The 13,712-nt window shown below is 35.2% G+C and overlaps 1 protein-coding gene across 2 annotated transcripts in view; it reads left to right on the forward strand.

Moving 5' to 3' along the window:
- PGR (progesterone receptor) overlaps positions 1-13,712 on the forward strand; it is a 104,697-nt gene that overhangs the window by 67,185 nt on the left and 23,800 nt on the right. Inside the window, exon 4 of one of the 2 annotated variants that reach the window (XM_059929372.1) lies at positions 9,072-9,377. The exons of the other annotated variant lie outside the window; for it this stretch is intronic. Coding sequence (XP_059785355.1) covers positions 9,072-9,377 — 306 coding nt within the window. The remainder of the gene's footprint in view (positions 1-9,071; positions 9,378-13,712) is intronic. 2 annotated transcript variants of the gene reach the window in all.

Consider the following 13,712-nt stretch of genomic DNA (forward strand, 5'->3'; position numbering starts at 1 on the left):
CTTTAAGGTTAAGGTTGCTTCATAAAATCTATAGGGAAGGTTTTGAGTTTTTCCTCTACTTTAAGATGGTATAAGAAAATTTTGTTGATAAAAAAGATAAGACTTAGGGGCTTCCCTGGTGGTGCAGTGGTTGAGAATCTGCCTGCCAATGCAGGGGACACGGGTTCAAGCCCTGGTCTGGGAAGATCCCACATGCCACGGAGCAACTTGGCCCGTGAGCCACAATTACTGAGCCTGCGCATCTGGAGCCTGTGCTCCACAACAGGAGAGGCCGCGATAGTGAGAGGCCCGTGCACTGCGATGAAGAGTGGCCCTCGCTTGCCGCAACTGGAGAAAGCCCTCGCACAGAAACGAAGACCCAACACAGCCATAAATAAATAAATAAATAAATAAATAAATGAATAAATAAATAAAAATTAAAAAAAAAAAAGATAAGACTTAGGCTGTGAAACTGGTATCAGAGCCAATTTTGGTAATTTATATTCTACTATAAAACTCTCCATTACCTGAATTATCAAATTTATTTCAGGAGAGTTGCACTTAATATTTTTTTCTTATTCTTCTAATTATTTTAGTATATGTAATTATATCTCCTTTATGATACATCGTATGATACATTTTTCTCCTTTTATTTATGGTTTATTTGACCTTTTCTTTATTATTTATGTCTTAACTGAATGCTTATTTAGCTCATCTGTTTTCTGTCTTTTTCCACAACAAAGTTATATACTCCTATGTGTATATTTTTTATATTTGACTGCATTCCATGTTTTTTTTTAAATATTTATTTATTTATTTATTTATTGGCTGTGTCATGTCTTAGTTACGGCATGCAGGATTTTTCATTGTGGCGTGCAATTCTTTGCTTCTTTGTGGTGCATGGGCTTCTCTCTAGTTGTGGCATGTGGGCTCCAGAGCGCTTGGGCTCTGTAGTTGCAGCATGCGGGCTGTCTAGTTGTGGCATGAAGGCTCTCTAGTTGTGGCATGCGTGCTTAGTTGCCCTGCGGCATGTGGCATTAGTTCCCCGACAAGGGATCGAACCAGCGTCCCCTGTGTTGCAAGACGGATTCTCAACCACTGGACCACCAGGGAAGTCCCCATGGGTTTTGATTTGAAGTGTTGTCTTCTTTTTGTTAATGTCTAGATGATTAATAACTTTTACATTAATTTCCTCTTTGATCAAGGACTTAATTAGAAAAGTGTGAAGTGCCAAGTTAATTAGTTAATTTTGATTTTTAATTTTGATATTTTTAATGATAATATTTAATTTTTAATGATATTTAAGAATATAGTAAGCTTTCATTTTTAAAAAGTTTATTAAGGATTCCTTATATATATTTTATTTTTAAAATTCTCTATATCTGTGCTTATTATCATATTTACATACAAAATTTGAAAGAAATATATGGGTATTCCCACTTTTTGTTTTTATCAAGTTTTTCTTTTTTGAGGATTTTTCTGTTTTAATTATTTGACTATTATGTTGTTTGCTATTAAAGGCATATACTTATATCATCTTTGAGGGCAGAGTATGTTTTATCCTTTCTTAATATCCCTACTTTGTCTCATTTTAATATCTTTGGACTTGAATTCCGTTTTATCTGTTATTATATTGTTACTTCTGCTTGCCACATTTTGTATTTTCCTGGTTCACCTTTCTCATCTTTTAATTTTCAGCTTATTTTCCTATGTTTTTATTGTGTTTCTTGTAAAAACTACCAACAGAATTTTGTAACCCAAGCTGATCTTCTTTGATGTCAACAGGGAAATTTAGTCCATTAATATTTGTTGATATAATCAGTATATAAAATTTTTATTTCTTCCAACACATTTTCTGTTCAGTGTGTGTGATACTTCCTCATTATTACCTCTTTTCCCTTTTCTTACTTTGCTGGCTTGGTCATATTTCTTTTCATTTCATTTTCCCCATTCAGTCCTTCTTGTTAAATTGTAAGTTTTACTCTGCTTTTCCATTTTGCTAGTGCTTACATTCCCATCCTGATGTCATAATTAAATCTATATTTCTCTTTTATTACATCAGAATTAAACAGTAACTATGACTGATCATTTCACCAATTATTTTATTAACACATACTAAAGAAGTTCAGAAACTGTTTTCCCTCTCCTCTCCAGTTTTTTGCTAAAATAGTTCAGAATTTTTACTATTAGGCTATATTTAAGCTGTCATTTCTAATATGTCTCTTCTCTCTCAAGAACCTTTCTTAACACTTGTCTGATAAATTCCTACTCATAGGAACATCATCCATTCAGATTCAGTCATATATACTGTAAGAATAATTATGCAATACTTTATCCTTTCTTTGCATGTTGTTTGAATGTCATATTCTTTCCATTTTTCCAGGAAACTTGTAGCTTGAATTTAGGATCCTTCATTTCCTTGTATAATTCTGTAGGTTTTCTGATTTTCTATGTGTCTCTTAACAATATTCTTGTTTGTTTCGACTTTGAAGGCTACTACATACATTATATACATATATATACATATATGTATATACATACATATAAACATTCTTGCACATGTCTCCTGGTGTTCATGTGCAAGAGTTTCTGTAGTTAAGGTATGTGCCTGATTATAATATATGTTCATCTTGGCTTTACTAGATAATACCAAATTGTTTTCAAAGTAGTTTTACCAGTTCACACCCCATCTCAGCTCTGTATGAAAGTTCCTTTTTGTGTGTCTTTGCCATTCTGGATAGGTTGTATTTCATGGTGATCTTAATTTGCATTTCTCTGGTTACTAATGAGATCAATTGTATTTTTCTTGCCTATTTCTATTTTTCTTCCTCTATAAAATGTCTGTTCATGTCTTTTCTTTCTGATTTATAGGAATTCTTTGTATATTCTGGGTATATATGTTACAAATATCTAATTATAGGATAAGAAAGAACAGCCTATGTGATAAAGTGGTATTTGGGCATAAATTGAAATGAAATGAAGAACAAATCTTGCAAATATTTCGGGAAAGATCATTTCAGGCAAGGGAAACAGGGTAAAGGCCTCAGGTAGGAACATATTCAACAAGTTCCAAGAACATGGGCATCAGTATGGATGGAGCTGGGGAGACTGTAAGAGAGACTGTCTGTGCAAGATTATGTTGGGCCTTGTAGAGCTTGGTAAAGAATTTGGACTTCATTCTAAGTAGGCTGACTAGTCACTGAGAGTCTTGAGCCAGGACTAAAATAATCTGTAGATTTTAAAGGCTCACTCAGCTGGGTAGTGAATAGACTGTGGAAGTACAAGGATGAAAGCCGGGAAATCAGCCAGCACATGTTGCAATAATACAGCTCTGATGATGGTGGCTTAAATTACGGTGGAAGCAGTGGAAATGGGGCGAAATGATTGGATTTGGGTTATAATTTCATGGCATCCACCAGGATTTGCTGATGAATTGGATATGAAGTGAGAGAATAAGTGAAGTATCAAGGATGACACCAGAGTTTTTGTCCAGAGCAAGTGTGTAAATGGAGTTAAAAAATGGAAGCTGCAGTTTTGGGGCAAGTGTATCAAAGTTTTGTTTTAAACATATTAAGTTTTGGGGGGTGTTATTAGACATACAAGTGGAGATACTGAATAGACAATTAGATAGTTAAGTCTAGAGTTCCCAGAAAAAGTTGAAGCAGGAATTATAGATTTGTAATCATTCCATATCTATGTGACATTAAAGATATAAGAGTAGATGCTAACACCTATAAAGAGAGTGTAGCTATCTAAGAGAAGTCTGAGGACTGAGCTCTGGAACTCCAAGATTTAGAAGTCAAGAAGATGTAATGAGCAAGCCCGAGAGACTAAAGGAGTGGCCACAAGAGTGAGTTATGTGGAAGCCAAGAGAATAGATGAAGGAAATGATGAACTGTGTCAAGTACCACTGATGGTTTGTTTAAGATAAGTACTGAGTATTGACCATTGTATTTTGACCAGTGGAAATCATTGGTGCCCTTGCCAAGAACAATTTTATTGGAGTAGGGAGAAAAACCTGACTGGAATGGGTTCAAGGGAGAATGGGAGGAGAGGAAGTAGAGAGAGTAATTTCTCTTCATGGGATGGATTGTGCATAAGAGGGACTATCAGAGGATGCAGACAAGAGGGCAGATGATTTCAGAGAAAAGTCATTGAGTAGGTGAGAAGAAATAAGATTTAGCTGAAATGGTAGGAGCATAGGCAGTTCATGCATTGTAACAGGAGGGAAGCAGAGTATAGGGGTACCAATATTATACATTAATTACAAAGAAAATGTTCTCCAGATGGATCTCCTCTTTCCCTAAGCCTCAAAAAATCAGTTCCTCTGCATCTGATTCCATCCTCAAAATGATGTCCATCAGGTTGAATGAGAGACAACTATTAAGTCCTTCTCCCCATCTTCTTTCTTATACCCCCATGCCCACCCCTAGCATCTGAACCTGTCTTCCCTCCTTCCCACAAAACAATGAAAGCTTCTGAAGATAGATGCAGCGGGGTGGGAGAATAGTGGGTGGGAGGTGGTTACTGGGCCCACACACCTAGTCTCTACTTAGGTTACCAAACCACCAGGTGCTGTTATTTTTCAGAAGTACATGAGTAATATTGGAATACAGAGTCATTCTAAATTTTTACTGAATTGTGAGTACTTTTTGCCATTATCTAGTTAATCAATCAACAATTATATAAAATTCTATAGATTTGTTTGTTATATTATTTAACAGTGATTTTTATACGTGAAGACTAGGAATCATTTCTTTGAAAGACTACCTTATATAAAATCCAGCAAATCAAAAAAAAAAAAAAATCACATTGCTGTTCACATTATCTTTTTAGTACTCTTCCTGTGATATTCCTTTTTCAAGATCTATGTTAAGTCAAAATAATAACTTCAATAGCTCAACAAATATTTATTAGTAGTCCACTGTATGATAGATGGTTTGGAAAGCTTCAGATCTACATTGGTAAATAAAAGAGACCTGGCCCCTATCCTCATGGGGCAGTTAGCCTAGCAGAGGAGGAGGCTGTGTGCTCTGAAGGAAACAAATGCAGCAATAGAGAATAACTACAGAAAGGCATAATAATGTGTTCTTTCATTCATTCAGCAGAGATTTATTGAGGCACTGCCGGACACTGAAGAGAATATACAAAGCTGACAAAGAGGTGGTATCTTCTTTGAAGGTCACTGTCAAGGACAGGGGAACTTTTTCATTAACCCTCTTCTTCTCTTAACATTATCTTCCCTTGGGGACTCTGATTTGTATCTACAAATGTGTATGTGGTTACAAAAATTATATATCTAAATTTTAATCTAATTTCATCCTCTTTTGGGCTCTGGACCTTAACTTAAAGTTGCCAGTTGTGGTAGAAATAAAGGAAAACAATACTTTTTGTATTTTACTCTATGATGAAACAAAGGCAATTTAAAATTAAGATTGATGCAGATGTACATGTGTCTTTACAGTTCCTATTTTATATAATGTCAAGAGGAGTTAAGGTTAACTGTCTTTTTAATAACAGCTAGTTATTTTATTTAACTTGCTAAGAGAAAAATCAGTGACTGCATGCTTGACAATGGAACTAATGAGGTTCAAATCATAGGCTTGATCTCAAATGCAAACCTCATAGAGAAAAATATTCTAAAGTAGTGTTTTCCAAACTGTTAATCCCATGAGATACTAGCAGGTTTTTCATCAAGTGAAAAAGACAGATATACTTGGGAAACACTATATATTAATATTATTCTCTTAGAGATCCATAATCCATACAACGTATTGAAGGTTCTGAGATACAGTACTAAGTAAGGTAAGGATATCACTTTAAATTTTCTAATACAGCATTGCTTAAACATATTTGACCATAGAAGCCTTTGTCGTTTGTTTTTTTTGCTTAGGTTTTGGAGGGAGGAGAAAATAGGTGATTAGGAACACTTTTTAACATCAGAAAATGCAAACTAAACGAAGTTATAGTTTCCCTTCCTCTCTCAAGTCTTTCTAATCAAGTTCCAAAAGTCACAGCTAACATTAGTGAGTGTCTGCTATATGCCAAGCACCACATACTTCTATACATTATTTTACCTAGGCTAATGGTGATATTGTGAGGTAAATGCCCTGTTTAATAGGTGAGTAAACTGATACTTGGATAAATAAAATAATCCACCCCAGATATAATGCTTCTAAATGATAGGATTCATACCCAGATATGGCCAACCCAAAGTTCATTTTTCCCACATGCCACATGTTCATAAGCTGTAGGTAGATGGAAGAGTTATTACATCTCTTAAGATTTATTTTGGGAAGACCAAACATATTCATTGTAGGGGGTGGAGGGTAGAGGTGGCAAGATTGTAACAATTTAGCACTTTAGGAAAACATCTCTTAATAATACTTTACATTTATTCAATTCTTTAAGTTAATTCTCCTGGTGTGCAAAGTTCTCCTTTGACATACACTGCTTGATTAGCTCCAGAAGAGTCATCAGCCTGCAAATTTAGAGAAATAAAGGCTATGTGAAGGGGCAGCAGTGTGCTCTAGTGGAAAGACCATAGTCTTTCCCTGACCGTTCTATTTAATGTCCGGTTGCCTCAAGTCACTCTCTGTTACATTACACGTTTCACTCATAGTGCATACTATTGTGTGGTATTATCTTACTCTTTATTTGTTTGCGGGCTCTCTCTATCTTCCCACCAGAATATAAGCCCCATGAAAGCAGATACCTTGTTTGATTATTCAGAGCTGTAGTTTCAGGACCTTAAACGGTGCCTGGTACATGAAACCACTCAATCAGTGTTTTATGAGTAAGTAAAAGAAAGAATAAAATAAATTAACCCTTGATTAATATCTCTGCTTTGGCATTTATTTTCTCTATAAACTTGGCCAATTACTTAGCTTCTATAAACCTATTCCTCATCTTTAAAATGGAAATGCTAGTGTTTATTTCAAACCCTTGAGCTGCAAGTTAAATTACGTAAGATAGATATGTAAATGATCTAGTTCAATGTTAATTCATCTTTCAACTTTGCTTTTATCACATGTCCCCCTTTTTTTCACTGGGACTCATGAAAAGACTGGATCACAAGCAGAAATGTGAACATTTCTATATTAATTCAAACTGCATTATGTATAATCAGCATGTTAGGAAATTGGAATTTATTTTGGGTGTAAGACTTTTTACACTGAACAAAATGTAAAACATTTGCTTTAGTTTTCAATAAGATTCCATGGTTTCATAGTGTAATCAAATCCTGATAAAACCAGAACTGAAAGGGCATTAAAAAAGAGAAAAGGGGTTAAAATAAATGAAAAAGAAAACCATTTTGGAGTTATTATTGGGGAGGGAAGGGGCTGATAGGATGTATGTCTTATTTTCTGTTAACCACAGTATTTTAGGATTGGAAGGAATCAACCTTTGTGCTCTTTCCCACAATCTCTTGCCTAGACCTCTTTTCCAGAATCCCACCAAACGACCATGAAGTCCCTGCCTGAAACGCCAGAGAGATTGTGTGAGAAAGAGTTTGGACTTCAGAGTCCACATAATCCAAGCTCTATCACTCTAACATTGGGCATGCCATCTTCTTGACTCTTCATTCTCCCAATTTACAAATGGAATTAATAATACCTACTTGTTGTGAGGCATAAATGATACATATATAAAATTCCTGGCATATAGTAGATACTCCACAAATATTACTTCCCTTCCCTCTGGTAACTCATTCCTTCCCCAGGAAACTTGTTTGAAACATCTCCTTAAACATTTCTGGATCCTTTCTATATATTGACCCCTGGCATTTGTTTCTCTGTCACCTATCCATTCTAACACAACTTTGGAGGGGGGTGTTCTATAGAACAAGTGTAATCCTTTCTCTTTATGACAATACTTGCGCTCAGAAATCACAAAGGCAAACGCTTGCAGAGACCAGGCAGGTAACTTAATTGGGCAGAGTGACCTGATTTAAGAAAACTGACCAATGGCCTACTACTAGTTTGTGGTGGGAACCGGGATGTGTGGGAGTGTCTGTGCCCCATTCAAAAGCAGCAGCTGTAGCTCGGCTTTAACAGATTGTTGCCACCCAGCTAATTCAGAAATGCTTTCATAACTCTGGAAAGAATTGTGTGAGCCAAACAAAACATGTCTATGAGCCAGAACAGGGATTAGAGCCAGCAAACTGCAGCCTCTGCTTATATGATTGCAAACCATTATCAAGCCTTCCTTAGCCTTTTTTCCTGGCTTAAACAGCACAGACACTTGATACTGTTAAGTAGCCCATGCCTGTCATAGAGCAGATGGGAGCTGGAGTCCAGCCTGCCCTCTGATCACCCCAAGGCACCTGGGAACCAGCAGTGGCCCAGTTGTACATCTTGTTCTCCTTCAACCACTCCTCATGAGGCAGATTTCTACTCATCTCCCTGTCAGACTGTTTTTCTTCCTAACACATGACAATTCAGCAAAATAGAAATTCTAGAAATTGTCCAGAAATACAAATGTGGCCTGACCAGCACAAGATGTAGACACTCTCCTCCCTTAATTTAGAAATTGAATTCTTAGCTTTGGGTCCTTATATCTCATAATAGTCCATGTATTGACTTCAAGGAGTTTCAAATGATCATGAGACCGCTGAATTTGTGCACAAGATTTTGTGGGGTTTGCATATGTATATGCATATCTTTTAACAGATTTTTAAAAGAATAAAACTCAAAAGGAGATTCAATATCTACTAAACACTATGTTTTAATTATGTAGTCTGTAGCATTAACTTTGGGAAGGCAGTCCTGTCAGAATATTGACCAACACTGAGCTTGGTTTCTGCTAAAAGCCATTTGTCTTTTCTACATGTTACTGCAAAGCTCCATAACCTTGCATGGGATACTGGTGTAATTACCCACACCCATCAGCCCAGTGAATGCTGGTGTAATTAATTCTTTAATCCAAGTCTGAGACCTAACATTTTTACTTATTGTGTCTCATTTTATGAGATAGATGCCAAAGCCTGTAATGCTATAATTTTAAGAATTAAGAAAAATCATTCTCTGCTGGAATATTTCATTTCTATGTATTTATATTACCTTCCTTTCTTTTTTTTTTCTTCTCTGTAGGTCGAAAGTTTAAAAAGTTCAATAAAGTTAGAGTTATGAGAGCACTAGATGCCGTTGCTCTCTCACAGCCGGTGGGCATTCCAAATGAAAGCCAAGCCCTAAGCCAGAGAATCACTTTTTCACCAAATCAAGACTTACAGTTGGTCCCCCCGCTGATCAACTTGCTCATGAGCATTGAACCAGATGTGGTCTATGCAGGACACGACAACACCAAACCTGATACCTCCAGTTCTTTGCTGACAAGTCTGAATCAGCTAGGCGAGAGACAACTTCTTTCAGTAGTCAAGTGGTCTAAGTTACTGCCAGGTAATAATTATTTGTATATAAGAGCATGTAATAAAAACTTTACTATGGCTTTTTACTAGTGGGTGGTTAAATAAAACAGTCTGTGCAATAAATTAAATATAGTGTAAGCAGGGTGTTTTAGTATGTGTTTCAGCAGTTCAAAATATTTATCTAGGACCCTATATTATATGTTACTTTTCTAGGACCCTACTGTGTGCTATGGAAATACAAAAGACATAGATAACATTTTGAGTCTTGTTGATGAATCAAGACTTACATAATGAAATAGTTAAGGAATAGCATAAATCAATATGTTAAACCATAGATAATATAGTAGTTCAGAAAAAAGACAAATTGACCATCTTCTTAGAAATGTCTAGTTCGTTCCAAATCCTAATTTAACCAACCTCACATGGTTGAAAATAAAACTGAATGTACCTATTCATATAACAAATCAAAACAGTATTCAGAGTATAGAAGAGTATCTAAAGTCAATTAAGAAATAAAATTCCTAAACATAAACAAATAATTTGGACATAGAGAAACCTCCAGTCACTATTTTCTCGAATTTATACCTAGACAGTGAGAATTTGGATTATATCATCATGAAAGGATTTCAGTCACTTTATTTATGAGCTACTTTTGCTCTCTCAGCACATCTCCATAGGAGCCAAGCAGTTCAAAGAGTTACAGGGTTGCAGTTCTCACCTGGCTAAACCTTAGAGTACAAAGCCAAGAGAATACATGGGTAGTAATTATTTGTGGAGGCATTAATCCCATAATTAGAAATAGAACATTTTTTAAAGTTACTTTCTCTTCACACCAATAATATCCTTATACTCCTTTAGACCAGTTTATTTTTCCAATATCTGATCAAGAATTAAACATAGTATGCCATTTTAGTCTCCAGGTAAATTTAATAGCCTTTTTAAAAAAGAATTCATTTCCCAATTTGCCTTAATATTATTTCTCAGTTATTATTCTACCTGAAAGGTTTGAAATACTATAGATGAATTGTTATTGAAAATTCAAGGTTACATGAGATAGAAAGAAAAATAGATTCCTGTTTGTTGAATCTTTTAAAAAATACATGTTGAGAAAAGTTAATTAAATTCACTATTCTAGTGAAGATAAAGTAAAATCAAAAATCACAGTGCCCAGGTTCTTATTAGCTTCATTCTTGCTGAAAAGCCTTGGACAGGTAATATTTTTTTCCACTAGAAAAGTTCTGAATGTTTTTTTCTTAAGTTACTGTAAAGTGGTTATCAAATTTGATAGATCTTTATTAAATTAAAATATTACAATAACATTGGCAAACTTTTTCTGTTTAAAAATGAGTGTTTATGTGTTTAAACTTTTCTGTTTTTCTATGATTTGGAAAAGGTTATTTCTTTGATGTTTGTTGATATAGTTCATATTTCTTTTGTTTGCATTTTGTACGTTCTCTATTGTTTAAAAAGATTCTACTGTCACTGGCAAAGTTAGAAAATAACCAGTCATAATTCCAACAATAATTTATTCATTTTGGGAAAAAACTAAGTGAGCTTCTTAAATTGAAACACTATTATCTCTCTAGATTTTTGATCCCCACACACCCTCAAAAAGAGTAAGAGAAAATTTTTACATTGTATTTGGTGGCAACATTTTTAATGTTACAAAATGTAATTTGTGTGTAAGTAAACAAGAATGATGGCATCACCAGTATTACATGTACTGTTTTCACTAACTGTATAATAAGGGAAACATTAGGATTATTAAAGTATTGTGTGGCCCATGGTCTTTCAAACCATATTTTCATGGTCTGAATTCTGGGAATAACTCGAATGAATGACAAAAATAATCAGTGAACTAGAGTGACTATATCGACCTCTGTGAAAGGACTCTGAAGGACACATATATATATAAAGTAATCTGGTATCATTAGCTACTCAAAAACTTTCGGTTGACTTTAAATCAGAGTACGGTTTTTATTTACTTGATTCACTCGGTAAATGTCTGTTGCCTACTTCCTGTGTGCAAGACTTAACAATTAAACAGTGGTGTTAGAAAGAGAAGGCTGAGCTCATGGTGTGAATGCATTTTGATGCAGCACATCCTAGCATCTGGTCATCAGTTTTGTACATAAGAGAAACTTATTTTATCCATTCACTCACATGTTACTGGTCTGTGAAAGATGGCCTTGGTTAAATGAAGCTTATTAATAGTTTACTTATTTACAGTAAAAAAAAAAGATGCTGCTAGGAAAACATGTAGGTAGATCAGGTAATTCTTTCACAATAGGAAAGTGTAGTTGGGAAGTCAGCTTATGAACAGATTTCAGGCCCTCTGAGGCATAAAAGGAGAAAAACCTGCCTTGAAGATCTGGGTGAAAGGAATCATGGTCCTAAACTAAACAGGGACAACACTTCTTCACAGGATCATATGTTCTCTGGTTAAGCTCATTTGAATAGCAGACCTGTAGGGATTTGAAGTTAAAATACTGTATATAATAAGTGTTTGCTCAGGAACTAAAACTTTTAGATTATATGTGTTTATCCAAATAAACCAATGCCCTTTAACTTTGCCAAGAAAAAAGATAATCTTAAAAATTTCTCAGGAGAAAAAAAAGATCAGATGCAGAATGATAATCATTACCAAGGTGACAGCATGCATGAGGGCCGCAAGGCATGTATCTGCAGGTCCCTGAGAGGATTTATGTTGCCTGGTCAGGGATTCTCATTTCATCTTTGTCTATGCTCTTCTTTTATCTTGGACCTGTTACAATAATTGCATTGTATTTAACATCGTTCCCATAGTATTTCAGAGATATCTTTGTTTCTATTTAATGGAGACTTGCAAGATACTTTAGCCTCATGACAGTACATTTACAAGCGATCTCTTAGGATATATTGCCTCTGACATACTGTACCTATACATGAATGATTTCACATTGACATTTAGCTATAATTTCAGTGGGTAATGTTTTCTTATTTGAAACTTGAAGCAACACAATATTTACAAAATTTTAAAAATGAACAAGACATATTCCCTCTGTTAAGGAACATTCAATCCAATGGAATATAAGACACCCAAACAACTATACAGTTGACCCTAGTACAACGCGAGAGCTAGGGACACTGATCCTCCGAGCAGTCAAAAGTCCACATGTAACTTTACAGTGAGCCCAGTTCTGCATCCACAGATTCAGCCAACTGCAGATCATGTAGTACTGTAGTATTGAAAAAAATCCTGGGTGAGTGGACCCAGTTCAAACCCATGTTGTTCAAAGGTCAACTATAGAAGTATGTGAAAGTGGCATAAGATACAGATTTTTAAAAATGGGGACAGAAGAACATTTTTGGCTTCAGGGACAAGAGAAGGATTCAGAGACAAGGTATCAGTTAAAGTACACCATGAAGGAGAAATGAGACTCTGATAAATCGTGATTAAGACGAGAAAGCATTCTGGATAGAAGGAATGGTGTAAAATAAGGAAGTCATGAGGTATGCTTGGTGAATAATGAATTAGACCAGCATAAGAATGGTTCTCAATCTTTTCAGGTGTGAAGGTCCCTTAGTAACATAAAAAATGTCATCATACCTTCCCCCATGGCATAGTAATTAAAACTTTTAATAGCTGCTGATTGAGAAAAAATACATTTGTGCATATGGTTTGTCAAACACTACTGGCCTCCTGGGGGTTTCATCATCCAAGTATTAAGAAACCACTGACAATAAAATTATATTGGGGAGAGTGGCAGAAAGTAAATTTAGAGGCATACATTATGGGCTGAGTCAGGGTAGGCTTTGGAAGTTAAATCATTAAGTACTCATTCCCAGTCCAATTTCATCTTTAAATATTCTTCATCCTGTGTATTAATACACTGTAGCAGAATTGATGTGACAGATAAGTTTGGGAGAAATATTTCCTTTTTATAAATGTTGTCTTGATTCGTCTATTTATTTGGTGAAAAAAATGTATTCAGGTCAATGCTTTGACATTTTTAAACATACCTTCTTGGTCTCAGTTAGCCAGACTACTTGCAATCATCAGTATCAGAGGACTCGAACAGTCCTTTGTCTGGTTTTCTGCCTTTGAAACATGCCAAAATATCTTTTGAGTCAGTGATAGCCATTGCATGTGTGACAAAAGATTTTTTTCTCTCGCCCCAAATCAAATGAATAAATTAAATTACTTTCCCCAACAAAGTGATAGAAAAGAAATGAGATTAGCCTTCTAAGAGTAAAGTCAGGCTTTGATAATACTTTTATGAAGACTTTAAAAAAAGATTTTTCTGATATCCTATTCCACTGAAATTACTATTGCCAATGTCACCAAAATGTTTTACTTATCAAATCAAATGAATACTTTCAGCCC

The sequence above is a fragment of the Balaenoptera ricei genome, chromosome 8 (assembly GCF_028023285.1).
Source record: "Balaenoptera ricei isolate mBalRic1 chromosome 8, mBalRic1.hap2, whole genome shotgun sequence".
Lineage (NCBI taxonomy): Eukaryota > Metazoa > Chordata > Mammalia > Artiodactyla > Balaenopteridae > Balaenoptera > Balaenoptera ricei.